Here is a 17,180-nt window from a genome sequence, read left to right on the forward strand (position 1 = left end):
TCTGAAATGTATCAAATACAGGTAGTCCTTGGCTTACAACAGTTCATTTAATGACCGTTCAAAGTTACAATGGCACTGAAAAAAGTGATTTATGACCATTTTTAGGTTATGACTTTTGAAGCATCATGTGATCAAAATGCAGATGCTTGGCAACTGGTTCATACTTATGACCGGTGCAGTGTCCCAAGATCATGTGATCAACATTTGCACTCTTTCGACAAGCAAAGTCAATGGGGAAGCCAGATTCACTTAACAACTATGCTACTAACTTAACAACTGCAGTGATGGGCTTAACAACTGTGGCAAGGAAGGTCATAAAATGGGGCAAAACTCACTTAACAAATGTCTCACTTAACAACAGAAATTTTGGGCTTGATTGTGGTTGTAAATTGAGGGCTACCTGTAACTCAAATTTGAGTGTAAATTTGATTGACTTCTATTGCTACCATACCTATAATACTCTCCTAAAAAACAGAAACAAACCCTTTATGATTTCCATATAAGGATGCCTTCACATGGGGACATCTCCTCAAACTATCATAGTTGGTTCCTTCCCCCTCACCCCCAATACTTTAATTAGAGGTAGTGTTCCACAAATTAATCTATGGGAACTTTTTCTGAGGGTAGGTAACTAATAGATTTCCTTTATTTTCACTTATTTCTTATCTCTGTTAGATAACGAAGAACATCCTGAAGGATCTGTTGTGGAAAACTTTGTAGATGGTGCCTCTACTGTGGTGATTGGAAGGCCTGCTATTAGAAAGGAAATAGCCATACTTCGTGAGAAAACGAATGAGCAGCAAAAGCTGATGAACAAGAATAAAATGGTTGAGATACGTCTACAACCTCCTAGGGTGAGTCAGGATGGATAAAAATCAATGATTTTTTTAAAAAAAACAAAAAAATCAGATTTTTTAAATTTAAATCGGATTTTTTTTATTTAAATCAGATTTTTTTTATTTAAATCGGATTTTTTTAAATAAAATGCTTTTTGAGGAAAATATATTACCATCCAAAGGTTATTCCATCATGAAATAAAGATTAGTTTTTTAATTATGTAGAATAAGGCTGTATATGTTTAATTTTTTTGGTAAATAAATTCCATTAATCTGCCTCTTCTTCACAGCAAAAATGTTATAACATGAACAGAGTTGAGAAAAAGACCTTAATCCTATTGTTCTACAAACGTATGAATACAGAATCAACCCCTTCAGTGCTAAGTTTCAAGAAGTTCAGTGAATAGAATAGAAACAATATTTTTCTAATTGTTTGGAGTGGAATAGATCTGCACAAGAAGAAAGTGAAACTAAGTGTGAGGAGGAAGGGGCAATCAGACAAGCAGTACAAAATGAAAGTGAAACTTTCTGAGCACAATACTGCACAGCCACAGACAGACAAGTCTTTGGATCTTTTTGTGTGTATGACCTGAGGTTTATCACATTCTTTCCTTGGAGGAAAAAACCTTTAATGGCAGCAGGCCGTAAAAGAGACCCAGTTTGGCAATATTTTAATGAAGTTCCTTTAGCTATCGTTAAGGCAGGCATGCGTGCAAACTGCAAACACTGCAACAAAGAAATGCAAGGCCTGGTGGCCCTAATGAGGCAACATCATGAGAAGTGCTGTGATGAAGATGACCAAAGAAACACATTTGAACAGGCAGGATCTTCAGGTTGGTAAACATTTTTATTGAATCATATTTCTAAAGACTGCCTTGAACTGTCATGTTTGAGCAAAATTATATTTCTTATTATTACTGCATGTTACTGTCATTTGGTACAGTTATGAAGAAAAGCAAATATTCCTTTTGGGGCAGTGCTGTGTACAATAAGCAGAAATTGTATAAACAATAAAATAACAGCATTGACTTTTTTGTTTAGGGGAATTCATGGATTCTGGAAACTATCCACCTTCAAGATCACGATCCTCCTGTTCTACAGTTTCAGAGTTATCCATCCAGGATAGTGCTTCATTAGCATCAGCATCATCATCAGACACCCACAGCCACATATCACTATCACCTAAAAGAAAGAAAAAACCCTTCCCTCCTGGAACCACCATAGATAAGTTTGTGATAAAAACTAGCAGATTAGAAAAAGTTAATTGATGAAAAAATTGCCCAGTTTGTTTATGCAACGAACTCTTCTTTCCATCTGACTGAGAACCCACATTTCATTAATAGGGTTCAGTCACTAATGTTGTTGAAATTGCTAAATACTTCCGTAACAATCATTTTGCTGCAGCAGCTCTGAAAAGGATGGGTGGAACCAAGCTAACGCTCCCACAAGATGTTAGATGGAACTCTGTGGTGGACTGTTTTGAGCAGTATATCAAGAACTGGCCTATTCTGATGACAGTTTGTGAAGAAAATCGAGATAAAATAGATGGCACTGTCACGGCCAAAATCCTCAACATTGGGCTTAAGAGAAATGTTGAACATATGCTGAGCATCCTGAAACCCATCTCTGAAGCTTTAAACAAAATACAGAAAAATAGCTGTTTTATTGCTGATGCTGTTGAAATTTGGAAGGAACTGAGTGAACACTTAAAAACAGAACTACACATGGACAGAATTAAATTACAAGCATTAAAAAAACGAATGGGACAAGTACTGTCTCCAGCTCATTTTTTGGCAAATATTGTCAATATCCAGTATCAGGGTCAAAACTTAAGTGCTGAGGAAGAGGAGTTAGCTATGACAAGGGTATCCAGCAATCATCCATCTGTAATGCCAACTATAATAAACTTCAAAGCTAAGGGGGAACCATTCAAGAAATATATGTTTGCTGAAGATATTTTAAAGAAAGTCACACCAGTGAACTGGTGGAAGTCACTTAAGCACTTGGATTTAAAGACTGTTCAAGTAATGATTTCACTTTTAACAGCAGTAGCTTCTTCTGCAGGCATTGAAAGAATATTCTCTTCCTTTGGACTCATTCATTCTAAATTGAGAAATCGTTTGGGACCCGATAAAGCAGGAAAGCTTGTTTTTCTTTTCCAGATTATGAACAAAGAAGAAGATGAAGATGACGAGTGAGCTACAGAGGACAGTATTTAAGTTTTTCATGTGTAGGCTGGGCTGACAGTCTAAGTTTCTTAAAATATATATATTTTGTTTAGCCAAATTAGTTAACAAACATGGATGTTTGTTTAAGCAAATAACATATGCTGTAATGTTATTGTTTCAGTTGAATAAATCTATTTAAATTGTTATTATTAAGGTAATGATTATTTTTCTCCTTCCTAAGTACAACAGAAAAGTTGTCCAAATATGAATGATTAACCTATTAAACTGGGGATAAAAAAACTAATATGAAAAGTTGTTATTCTAAAAATCTTCATCTACTTGCATATTAAAGTTATACCAGCAAGAATTAGTCTTTATGTAGAAAACTATTATTTAAATCAAGCCTTACTGACTAGTGATTTAAATCGTGATTTAAATCGTGATTTAAATCAGTTTGATTTAAATCAAATCCACCCTGGGGTGAGTTGATAAATGCTAGTATGAAATTTATTAGTAACAGTATGAAGTAGCTTCAAGGATCTAATGGTTCCATTTAGGATACTAATCTTCTCTGAATGGCACTGCATAATATTTGACTGAAGATTTTTCTAGTCTGTCTCTTTTCTAGTTTAGGGATGCTTGAGTTAAAAGATGATATATAATTTTTTACTGAAGATTTAAGTACAATAGTAAAGTCTGATATAAACTAAAAAAAGAATTAAGAGAATGAAAGATGCAAAGGAAAAGAAGAAAAATATAAAAAGTACAAAAAAGGAAGAAAATAATATGGTAATTAAAGAAAATATATAAAGAACTGACTTCCAACTTACGTCACAAGTATAAACAATTTTAGTAATTATTTTCCCTCTCATAGTTTACAGCCAATGATATCTTCATTCCATATCTATAAACAAAACCATAAAGCATCATTTTTTCAGTCGTGATGCCAGCAGGAAGTCCATTATCATTTACCAGAAATAAGAACATGTTTTATTTTAACCTTGATCAATTAAGCCAACTTCTTTTACTTCCACTGATTTAAAAGTTTAGTTCATTAAAATAATGTCATAGAATTTGATTTCTTATCATTTTTTCCTCACAAGATTCTTCAAAGTTTTAATAAGCCTATTTTATAAATCCAGCATAAAAATAAAAAATATATATTCAGGTCACTGTTTTGATTTATGATTTGTATTACCCTTTTAATTTTTGAAACATCGCATTTGTTTTGAATATGCAGTGAGATGACTTTTTCTATATCATTCTCACAGCCTGATCCATTTTTGATGCCATTAATATTATTGATACTAAATTCTGATTTCGTTTTTCAAAAGCATCCTTCAGTATTTGAAAATCTTACTCCAAATTTATCTATATCCTTAATCCATTTATAACTTTCTAGAATCAAAGTGGTATTTAGCCTTTTGCTGCTTATTTTAATTTTTAAAAAAAACTTAATTTTTTTTCTTTCATTAAAGATGTACGGCAAACTCATCTAGTATTTTCAGACTTATCAATCCAAAAGTCTCTAATAGTTTAAAAGTAGTTAATTTCCAATTTCTGAACATGAACAGAAAAGAAAGATTGTGAATTTACTGTCCTTTGAAAGGCACCAACTGGAACTGTAAGCAAGATGGCTATTTCTGTCATTTCCGAGTGTTCAAAACCCACTATGGTCCACTGATGTGCAGTCTCCTTATATGGAACAACTGTTCATAGTGTATATGGTCAGTCTCCCGACCTTTCTTTGTCCATGTGTTCACACTTACAACCTGCAGTATCCCCATGGCCACATGATCAAAATTCAGGCATTTGGCCACTGGTTCATATTGCATAGTTGCAATGCCCTGGGGTCATGTGATCCTCCTTTTGTCAATGGGGAAGCCAGATTCACATAACAGCCATGTTACAAACTTAATAACACCAATGATTCACTTAAAAGCTGTGGTAAGATATAACCAGATCTTTACAGCTATTTTCACTTAACAATTCTCTTGCTTAGCAAGAGAAATTTTGGACTCAGTTGTGGCTGTAGGTCAAGGATGACCTGTATTTATTTTATTTATTTTTATTTGTCAAGCATGTATAAGATAACAGATAAAAGTATAACCATGAATACAGGAAATGGATACTTTTCTTGGATTCTTGGGATTAGGCTAAAAAGTAATTTAGATGGTAGTGACATATAATGGTAACAATAGAATGAAGAAGTGCTGTTAAATTGGGTGGATAAAATGATAACTAAATTATAGGTGAGGGTTTTGTTGTGCAATAGGTAGTATTTCACAGAATTTTATTGGGCAGGCAGAGAACCAGGTGATTTTAGTCTTTTGGAAAGCTGTGATCTGGCTATCTTCCCAGGCATTTAGTCAGCGTGGGAGTGAGCCCAGCCAATGTAGGGATGTTGTGAAAGTGTCATAGGAAGTGTGATGTTCCCTTATGTGAAATTATTGTTTTATCTTTTGTTTTTGTTGGCTGTTGTTTTGAACCACTACGATTATTGTCTGTAATATCTTAGGTGCCATATCAAAAGTAATCAGAGATTTCACAGTAATTGTTCTCACTTTGATCATCTCTTTTTTTAATCAAATGAATTCTGTTAGAGAACAACATATTTTATTGTATTATTCAGCTGGTAGCAATAGTTTTTGTGCATGTTAGTCTTTAAACAAGTTTAGGAGGCAGATCAGTGAAGAAAGACATGTTCATTTAGATGGCAAAATATGGACTGTAGAACTCTAGAATTCTTGGACCCACATAATACTTACTGGTTACTGAGATTTTTTGCAGAAGATAATGAATTAGGTGGATGCTAACAAGTATCTTAGATGGCGGCTAATCCAGCAAGGCACTTCTGTTTTTGATTATCTATTTATTCTTTTACAGTTAAAGAGAACCTTAATATACATGTGCTTTGAAAATTTAATATACTTTATAGCTCAGCAGAGATTCTATCAGAAACTACAGTAGGTCTCTCAATTTGCCTTAATTAAATGGGGCGGCAAGTTTTAAATTGGAAATTAGAGAAGACTGCCAGGGGAAAAGAGAAAATAATACTTAACAGATCAGAACAGAACATTTCTTTCCATAAATTTGAAGAATTTTGGCATGGCCCAGGAAGATTTTGGCACACAGTTGTCAATCAGGAATACAGCTGGTGAGTGTAGTGTAAAGGGATTATTTCTAGTTGTAGGTTCTGTCATTCAGTCTTCAATCTTTTCCCTCAGGTAAAATTGATACCAGTTAGCTGCCCTTTACACCACCCCTTTTGGTTTTGCTATACTAGCAATGCATGAGGTTTTCCCCCTCTCTTATTCTGTCCTTCATAGTGCCATATTTAGGCTGGTCTAATTGGCTTCACTGTTTTCTAACTGGCCCAAATCCAGGCAGAGTCTGAGTAGCTGAAAACTATTCAGGATGTTTCTTGGACAGGCTCTGAACTTGGTTTTCACAGTCTCTCGAAAGCTTTTGAGGCCTGTGTGTGTGTGTGTGTGTGTGTGTGTGTGTGTGTGTGTGTGTGTTAAAAACTTGGCATGTGGTGCTTTTATATTCTTGGAAGCTCAAGATGGATTGAAGAATGAGCACTGATAAAACAGGCAAGCTCTGATTATAATTTATTGAAGTGATAGTGATGGAGTCTTTGCTATATAAAAACCATCTCCTTGCTACCTAAAGATAAAAGAATCATGATAAACTATTTTCAAGTGATCATGGGAGGTTAAGCAGTTACTTATTACTCAAACTTAAATATCCATCCATCTAAAAAGTGAAACTCTGGGTGGAGAACAGAGGTAAAGGCATAATACAATTATCAAAATCTGTTTTAAAAAAAACCCAAGTCAAGGCCTCTATGAAAATCTCAGTAGCAATATATTGCACACACCCGTGCCAGAGCTCTGTTAACATCCTAGCTGACGTGTTTGGGTGGAAGAGCCCACTAGTTTTACTCTATTTCACCAAAGAAACTCAAGCCCACTTTGCCAGACCTGGTGGTGGGATGGGCAGAACCATCAAATATAGGCAGTCCCACAAGTAATCTGACCCCATGCCAGGTAGAATTTTTAAACTAACAATCAGCACATTGAATTGCACCCAGAAATCTACAGGGAGAAATGTGGTAGCAAAGTTATATGAGAGTGCCATGGCACGGTTGATCTTAGCCACAGAGAAAGGCTATCAGTGAAATACATCCCATAGGACACTGTATTAAAAAAGCTTATATTAAGTGCAAAGAGCTATGGTAATATACTTTTCTGAGGTGGAGGCAGAGAGTGATCACATTTTTAAATTATATTGTTAGGTTCAAATCTATAAAGTTATGTTAAGCAAGCATCAACATCATCTCCCCAGCAATCCATATGGCTCTCATCGTAAAGATGTTCCATAAGTATTTGAAATTGATTTTACTCTCAGGTCTGGCAATAAGGTGATTGCAAGTCCTAGCCAGTATATGGAATTGCATTCTGTTCTCCTTTGAGAGATGTTGAGTTGTTCTGGATGTCCATTACCTTTTACTTTGGCTTTTGTAGTTGATTACTTTTAATATATAAACTAAACAGAGTTATTTGGAGTTGGGCAGCTTCTAAATTCTAATAAAATTTAAAAAATAATAACACAAACCAAGCATAGACATGACAAACCTTGAAATAGCTATCTCAGAAGCCAAAAGCAATTGCTGTCTCTTTAAAAAAAAAAAAAAACTTGAATTTTGATATGCTCTGAGCTTTTCTGTTCTGTTTTCTCTTTCTGTATTGTTGGTGCATTGCAGACACCCTGTCAACAGGAATTGGATCAGGTTTTGGAACGTATATCAACCATGCGCCTGCCAGATGAACGTGGTCCATTAGAGCATCTTTATTCCCTGAACATCCCAAATTGTGATAAGCAAGGCCTTTACAATCTCAAACAGGTAAGAAGAGCACTTGGGAGACTGTGGAAAACATAGTAAAAGGATTAGTGCATAGTTCCACCCTAAGCAGATTCATGTAAAACTGAACACGAGACCATGCAGTGGTGTATTGTTCAATTGTTATTGGTGTATTAATAAACAATTGTTTTATATAGAACGAATATATTATAGTCATTCAAAGGAAAATCACAGAAGAGAGAATATTTTCCCATTCGTATTGTTTTTCACATCCCCAGTGGGCATACAATGCCTGTTTTGCTTTAAATATTTTAATTTTATGCCCATTATAGATATGGTAAACTATCTCTGGAGCATGGAAAAGAGGTTTTGCTGTTTCTATGTAATTAGTGAGTGAGTTGCCCAGATGAGAGTCTACCTGCTATCTTCTGAGTCATGTTTTTATTGTCTTTTATTTCATTGTCTTTAAAACAACTTTATATCATAAACATTAAGAACAAGAAGCAAACTTTAAAAAAACTGAGTGGAATTAATTAATTAAAAAATGTATTGTAGAACACAAAATTGTTGATAGTCCACATCTTTGACTGTCTCCATGCTCATTTGGGCTTCTTGGAGTAGGGAATTCAACAATATACAGAGTGTTCATTCTGCTGTTTTCTTAAAGAATTTTTTTTCCGATTTCCCATCAATTTTGGAATCCCTATTTTCCTCCTTTTCATCATCCTTATACACTGGAATCTGAAAACAGCTAAGAGTAATGACATGGTAGGCATATTTGATTTCTACAGATTTGTTCTTCAGTTAGAAAATTCACTGCATTGGTGACACCTTGCTAGATCTCCATATCCAGAAGGAACTACATTATGTCAAATGTTTATTTTCTCCTGAAATTATTGATATTGATACATCAAAAGTGACAAGTTTGTAAAGGGACAGATGTTCTAGTCAGGAGACAGGTGGTTGTTGTTAGTTGTGAAGTCATGGCTGACCCATCGCAACCCTATGGACAATGTTCCTCCAGGCCTTCCTGTCCTCTACCATCCTCTGGAGTCCATTTAAGCTCACATCTACTGCTTCAGTGACTCCATCCAATTCATTCTCTGTCATCCCCTTCTTCTTTTGCCCTCAATCTTTCCTAGCATTAGGCTCTTCTCCAGTGAGTCTTTCCTTCTCATTAGGTGGCCAAAGTATTTGAGTTTCATCTTCAGGATCTGGCCTTCTAAAGGAGACAGGAACCATGTCCTAATTTTAGTTGCTGGCATGAACTATATTTCTAGAGATTATTCAAAAATACATACCCTGGTTTTTAGAAAGTGTACTTAAAGATCCTAGGAAAAACATCAGCCATTTGTCAAAAGGTCTCTAGGCTCTTGAATTTGAATGCCAAACAAAACATCTTGTTCCTGAGAAAATACAGTTTCTAGATTAAGTCCTAGAGCAGAGGTCCCCAACTCCAGGCCACAGCTTGTTAGGAACCAGGTTGCAGAAGTGGCAAGTGCATGCGTGCCTGCCACTCACACAGAACTATCCCCTCTTCCCCCGCCCCACCGGCTGGTCCGCCAAGCTGGAAAGGTGAGAACCACTGCCTTAGAGGAATAAAGGATGGAGTCCATGTCCACAAATAACATAGGGAACAAGGTTTCTTGGCAGGATCATAGAATCAGGAGCTTTTTCTCATTTCAGATATCCCTAGGTGAGCCCACTTGCCATTTTCTAAAGATACATCAATAATCCATCCAGTTTTTCCTTTCTAAAAGACATTTTCTTTTCTTAGAACCTCCTGTTGAGACATACAAGAGTGTGAACATCAATGTAGGGTGTGGTTGCTTTGATGTAACTTTCTTCTTTGTAAGACAAAGGACATAACCCCAGTTGCCTTCAGGGGTCTAATTATCTTGGAAGGCCCACACCCATGGCTGTGGACAATGCCCCTTCAATTGATTAGTGCCCTGAAGGAACTATTATGTGCTCTTTTTAAATGAGATCAGATTACAGGCAGATACATGTGGAGTGGGGACTCCCTTCTTGGTACTGCAAAATAAAATAAGCATTGCTAGAGGGTTTGAAGCATATTTGAGTTAAAAATACAGAAAAGTGCAGTCTGTATGGGCAAGAAGAAGAAATATGTGGCTGACTGCTTTGCTCATTTGATTCCCATTGGCCATACATTTCTTCAGTATCTCTTTCTTAATTACAAGTGATTGTGACATGTAATTTAAATAGGAAGTATCTAAATTGTAAATTTGGCCTGCTGATGTTTCATTATTACATTGTTAATCTCAGACAATATGACTGCAAGCAGTCATTTGATCCTCCAAATCTTGTAATAAATCAAGTTTTCCAGCTTGATGTTCTAGTCCACAGGTGTTAAACTCGCCGTGTCACGTTGCCATCATGTGACGTTTCCCCATTCACGGAGTTGGGGTGGGCGTGGCCTGTGCGTGATGCATCCGGCCTGCAGGCCACCAATTTGACACCCCTGTTCTAGTCTATAGAATTGGCTGGCTTTAAACATCCTAAGAAAATGGAATGGTTTGAGTAGGTTTCAGTATTCAGCAGATACTATGGTTGAGTAATAAATCCTGGTGATTTTGGAAGACTGAGCAATCATTTGTCATGATTGTCAACTATAGAAGGGTCTATTTAGCCAGCTGAATTATCAATTCTTCTGCTTCCCCTCTCTGTTTTTAGTGCAAAATGTCAGTGAATGGCCAGCGAGGAGAATGTTGGTGTGTTAATCCCAACACTGGGAAAACCATCCTGGGATCTCCTACCATTCGTGGAGATCCTGAATGCCATCTCTTCTACACTGACGATGAGCAGGAAGACAAGGGAACACCAGCCTTTCAAGTGCAATAGATGGACACATTCCTACTCTCTGTTTTATGGCTTGGCCTATTCTCAGTGCTGGATTTTACATGGGTTTTAATGCATCTTGATTTTTTCCTTCGTGTTGATGTTCCAGCAAATCCCCAGGGATTTTTGGGTGGGTGGGTGGGTGGGGAAATCTGGGCTATACATTTATCTCAGGTGCTTGCACCATTGGGAAAATACAATAAAGGTGGTGGATAGAAAGGTTTGGTATCTCAGGCGTTCTCTTATCCTGCTCCCAACTCTACCCAAACTCTTCTAAATCACTTTTACTCTTGCCAGAAGGAGCAAAGAAAACGAGGTCAGAACAAAGAGTTAACCTGACCTCTTCACCCACATGTGCTCCTGCTCCCACCAGGCTGGATGAGATAATCCTTACCCTAATTCTTTCTCACCACCCAAGCCAAAGACCAAAGATTGTAAATACTACATTGTGCCTGCTACACAGAGCCCTGCAGTCTGTCTATGTTGGTCCCATTTGATTATTAGGTGTGTTATAGCTAAAGGACTAAAGAGAATCTTTGCTTAGGGATCAATATTTCTTGGAAGGCATGGCCAGCAAGGAGCTACACCATGCCACCATTTTGTCCTAGAAGGCACTGCATTTAATATAAGGTTTACAAAAGTGTAAATCCCTGCTACCACCCCCTACCCCCTGCCATTAAATGTTAAAACATCAACATGTAGCCTTATTCACTGAGAATTCAATGCCACGGATTATTATTCAGCATCCTGCTGCCTCTTAGATAAGACTTCATAACTCTTAAGAAGCAAAAACCCATTTAAAATCCATGAGTAGACCAGTCATTCTCCCTACCCAAAATGACGTAGGTCCAAGATGAGCAGTGCCTGTGTCTCTGTAAGTAAATGACACTAAATATAGTGCTTTGTAAACCTTGAAAGTGGACAGATGATATGTATATGTTCATTGAGATGCATACAAGCCTGTATAGAATAATCAAATCTGGGAGCTAGGAGAGATATGGTGTTGAACTTTCAGTTCCCAGTAATGAATTAAGTTTCTCAGATAACCATTTCACCCTCTTGAGTTTGATTTTGCTTTTGGGTGGATCATGGAAATGTTGAAAAAAATGAGAAGCAGTTGCATGTATTATGTCTTCTTGTATTATATATGCCAATTTCTATTTACTGAACAGTTGCTATTAGTATAATGTTGAAGACAGGAGGTTTTGTGTGTGTTCCTTTTTTTTTATGCCATATATATTGGAAGAGAAAAAAAATGAAACATTTCCATCTTTTTTCTGTAAGAACACAGCAGAAAGATGACTGTAGAAAAATGACTGGGCTTGTCTCTGGTTAAGATAACAGAGTTCTCCTTCAGGCAACTTGCCATTTCACTGCATCCTTTTCACACATGCAACTCGTGTTGTTCTATCATGGTTGATGCCTTGAAAGAATCTCCTTCCTTCTCTACCTGCCTCCCCTCCCAAAACTACAGCACTCTATGACAGTTCATAATCTGAGGCATAAGCCATGTTTCTTTTCCACTTCCATAATCTCTGGTGAAAATGAGGGGGGTGGAATTGTGAATTACTGAGAATGTCAGTACCTCAGACCCATAGGCAGGTACATATACACACCTGCTTCAAGAGAGAATATTTTTTTAAAAAATGTTTCATGTTGCAAGACAGAGACTGGCAGAGGAAATGAGTTGAAATTTAAACATTAACTTTGATATTTAAATTTCAACCTATTATTAATATTACATTTGAATTTAAACATTTTTCCAGAGCAAATTGTAGACAGTGGATTATTCCCAGTAGGAAAGCAGATATATGCTAAAGAATTAATATGCTTTTGATGACAAGAAATTCTGTGGAGAAAAAAAGGCAATGCTATAAATCAGAGGTGTCAAACTCATGGTGTCACAGCGGCATCACATGACATATCGGGACTGTTTTCCCCTTCACTAAACCGGGCCAGGTGTGTGATGCATCTGGCCCGTGGGCTGGGAGTTTGACAACCCTGCTGTCAGTGAATGTGATGGAGTAAATCTTAAATTGCACTGGAGAAGTTCTTCCAGCAGTCACAGTACATAAGGAATAAAACCATTGTGATAAAAGATGGCACATTCTTATTCATTGCAGTGAATGAAAACCATTATTTTTTTATCAGGCAGAACCTTGATTATTTGTTCTTTTTAAACATTTATGCTTGGTATATTCCAAGCCCAAATTCATCAAGCAAATATTCTTCTCATTGGGAAGAAAATATTTGTTCCTTTTTATTCACTTTCCACTTCCAATCTAGCAATTTAGAAACTAGTATCGGTGCCTTAATAGAGGAATACCACCTACCCCTTAAGTTTATACTCTTAACTGTAGATATTTCTTCAGGAACAAACCTAGAACTATGGTGATAAAAACACTGAAAACACTTCATGTTCTGGGAATATAAATCAACATTTCTGTTTGGTTTTATTTTTCCTGTGGGAGGCATCCAGTTTTCGTACTGCAACATTTAGTAATTAATAATAATTGGTGCTATCTATTTTCTATCAATACCCATCAAAGAAGAATTCAGATACTTTCCATGTAAATACTGCCATTGGAAGCTGATGCTTACAATTTACTCCTGTTTAGAAATCACAATGCTGTTTTCTTTATTTTGTTTGATTCTAAACTGTAAGAAATTTGAAATAAATTAAATGGGATGCCAGAAAAAAACATGTAGTGATGGTCTGGTTATTTGTACATCCATGCCTGAATGTAGCTATCCTAGTCATTTTCTACAGCCCACAGTATTCTTCCTTCTCACATGTACACCTGTTTCACCAGTTACCAATGGTCCCTTAAAGTACAAAGTACATCTGATTGTCATATTGGCACGGATAAGAGTTTCTGCATAATTGTATAGCAACTTCATCTGTCTGCTGGCATCACCCCACAGCATAAAAGAGCCTTCAAACAAGGTAAATTGGATTGAGCTCCGAGCTCTCAAACACTCCTGAATACATTCAATTCTGACACATCTTCCACCACAAACAGCACTCTGAGAAATGTAGTACAAAGGCAGCTTTGCTGATAAAGTATTCATTATTCCTTGAAATGCGTATTTTTATTTAACAGATTTAAATCCTTCCTCCAGGACTGGCTCTAGACATATTAGCACTCTGGGCAAAATCATATTCTGGTACTCCCTATGATTACTGCATATTTAACCCTCAAGTTGGCATACTGATATGCAGAATGCAGTTTCCATTTTTTTGATATATAACTTTAATAAGCTAAGTCATGTGACTCGGTTCCTTAGTCAGATCTTTGTCTTGCTTCGGTAATATTACCAACTTCTTTAGTTATAATAATCATTTCTTTTTTGTGACTTGAACATCCAATTAAGGATACTGTTCACTGCCAGTCAACCAACTTTATGGGTGTTTTTCAAAAGCATAGTTATAAAGCAATAATGAAAGATTAGATTTTGTACTTGAATACTTCACTAGTCTTTTAAATGTTGGTGCCCCCTAAAATTTGATCCTAGGTTGCCTAGGCTCAGAAATGGCCCTGCCTGCCATAATCAAAACAAGCTTCCAATAGCTCACAATTACCATTTATAATAGGAAAACTTATATAAAACCCAAAGCAATACCTGGAATGACACTCCAAAAGCCCTCCAGAAAAGATGTTTTTAGCTTTGTCCAGAAATCAGATAATGTTGGAGACAAACCTACTGTATAATGAGCAAACACCCAACAACAACACACACAGAGAATTCTTCCATGCTTTGATTCCCACTTGCCAAAAATGGGGAATAACCACCTAATTCTGCCTTTGACCAAAGTGTTTGGGCTGACTAATAACGAATTATGTTCCTATGAGCAACTCAGTGCCAAGCAATTAATGGCTTCATGAGTTAAAACCAACAATTTAACTTGTACTCAGAATCTACCAATAGAAGAGAACATTTGTAGTTCAGGACTGAACTGCGGGATCCTTGGTGCTGTCTGAGCTTAGTTGTTTTCTTGCAAACTTTTCGTTACCAAACTAAGTAACATCACCAGTGCTAGTAGGGAGTAGGATTTGTTCTCATTTGATTTACTCACTTGTAAGCTAACTGGAAGTTCATGCTGGCCCTGCAAAGGAGTAGGATATATACATAGTGACCTACTCACAGGTGGCCCCCAAATAGGCTCTAGATTTATTAACGTATTAATGTATGCCGATGACTTAGTGTTGTTTTCTAGAACCCAAATAGGAATGAGGAGACTTCTTGACAAGCTCACACCTTACTGTACTGCAAACCACTTGACTATAAATGTAGCTAAATCAAAAGTTTTAGTCTTTGGCAACAAGAATAAAAAGCACAATTGGCAGATTAACGACACAAAAATTGAACAAGTTACCCAATATACTTATCTTGGAATTGTTTTTTCCAGTGCAGGAGGTTGGACTCCGCACCATCAATACCTTTCTCAAAAGGTTAGAGCAGGAGCAAACCTTGTATCTAAATTAAGTAAACGAATCCAACCAACCTCCATTTTACCTCTTCGTAAAGTCTTTCAGGCTAAACTTGTTCCAATCATGCTCTATGGTGCTGAAATTTGGGGTCTTACAGAGGCCCCCATATTAGAGAGAACTCAAAATAATCTGTTAAGGAGGATGCTTGGGGTAAACAATTCCACTTCAGCTGCAGCCGTCAGAGCTGAATTGGGACATTTCTCACTTTACACCTATACAATCACTAGGGCGGTAGCCTACTGGCTAAAAATGACCCAGATGGATGCCAGCAGACTCCCTAAAATATGTCTAGAGGAACAGCAGATTTCAAATCCTCAAAGGTATTCCTGGCTAACCCGGCTGTCAGAAATATTGAACCGATATGGCGTAGGGTTCCCGTTGTGTGACACACTGAACCAAGTTAAACAACGGATTAAAGATATACATGGGCAAATGGATATGGCAACCCTTTCAACTAATCATTCCCTTAAACTGCTGACAGCAGTTAAAACAACTTTCACCCTGGAAAAGTATTTATATTTAGAAATGCCATCAGTGGAGAGACAGTTATTTGTTAAGTTTAGATTCGAACTTCTAGATACCAACGTTAGATTCGGCCGTTATCGGAAAATCCCGTATGACAAAAGAATATGCATATGTGGGGTAAACGTCGTGGAGGACACGGCGCATATAATATTCGAATGTAGTCTGTATCAGGAAATTAGAAATCAATATCTGTCCCCAATTATAAATAAATTTCCCCACTGGAATATAAGCCAAAAATTAGCATTTCTGTTGAGGGCTGACTCTCCTCCCCTGGTAAGAGCGATCACTCGATACCTTAAAAGGTTGACGGCAATACGAGCCAGTTATATCAAGGAAAATTTTATCGATTGTAAGAAAGATGAGCTCAGTTAGAGAGGAGCTATCCTATTTGGGTTATCTAGTCTTCTAGTCTTGGCAACTTAGCTATTGAAATTTGATATGGTAAAATTTTAATGTCATCTATTATATATTTTTAGATTGCTATTTTTGTAACTGTTTTATCTTTTTCCCTTTTTCTCTTCTGTTTTGTTTGAAAAGGCCTTCGGGCTATTCAATAAACTATACATACTCACAGGTGCTTGAGTTGGATATACTCAAGCACTTGTGAGTATCTAGGTCACTGTATTTTACACCAATTGAAGCTTCCGGGTAATCTTTAATGACAGTCCCATGTAGCATGTGTTGCAATAGTCCAATGAGGAGGGCAGATGCCCATTATATTGTAAGCAGAAAGACATTCCTTGGAATTAAAGGAGGTTTGTTCATTTTTTTCTCACCTTTATTATTTTTATAAATAAGTCAAGGCAGAAAACATACTCCTCCCTCCCTTTAGTTTCCCCATAACATCAACACAGTGAAATGAGTTGGGCTCTGAATAACTTTCCTTTGTATGTGCTTTTACGTCATTCCTAAGTTCTCTAATCAAATCAACTAAATTTCTTTGCTCAGAAAGCCATTTAGAAAGTGTGCATTGTTTTATCTACTTAAACATATGATTTCTGAATTAAAGCATTTGTCAATAGATTAAACGTAGATGTGTGTGGTCGACTGCTATCCAGTTCCGATCTGGATTTCATATAGGATTCGTGAGTAACTTAGGATAGGGTTGATTTTTTTCAAAATATATAATGGTACCCATTGAGCTGCTCATTTTCTTTTCTTTTCTTTTCTTTTTTGGGGTGGGGGGACACATTAGAAATTTTTGTAGCAATTCAAGAAAAGGTTTCAGTCTTGCAGTTCCTGGGATAATAAACTACTCAGGACTTGTAATATTAGTGTTTGAGACCCCTAACTTAACTCTTGCAAAAGCAAATCCACATTGGCCACAAGTATCATCTGCATGGTCTGCTCAACAACAGATCACCCAGACAGGTTTGATTCTGTTTGGATGGTTTAGTCTTAGGGTCTTTGAGTCTCTTAATACCCTGTTCTC

The 17,180-nt window shown here is 36.7% G+C and overlaps 1 protein-coding gene across 1 annotated transcript in view; it reads left to right on the forward strand.

Moving 5' to 3' along the window:
• IGFBP2 (insulin like growth factor binding protein 2) overlaps window positions 1–13,432 on the forward strand; it is a 56,214-nt gene extending 42,782 nt beyond the window's left edge. Inside the window, exons 2-4 of the mRNA XM_034421906.3 lie at window positions 676–854; window positions 7,773–7,913; window positions 10,566–13,432. Of these exons, the coding sequence (XP_034277797.1) occupies window positions 676–854; window positions 7,773–7,913; window positions 10,566–10,733 (488 nt within the window). The 3' untranslated portion in view covers window positions 10,734–13,432. The remainder of the gene's footprint in view (window positions 1–675; window positions 855–7,772; window positions 7,914–10,565) is intronic.
• Window positions 13,433–17,180: the final 3,748 nt, after the last annotated feature.

The sequence above is a fragment of the Pantherophis guttatus genome, chromosome 1, assembly GCF_059756535.1.
Source record: "Pantherophis guttatus breed Tessera chromosome 1, ASM5975653v1, whole genome shotgun sequence".
Classification (NCBI taxonomy): domain Eukaryota; kingdom Metazoa; phylum Chordata; class Lepidosauria; order Squamata; family Colubridae; genus Pantherophis; species Pantherophis guttatus.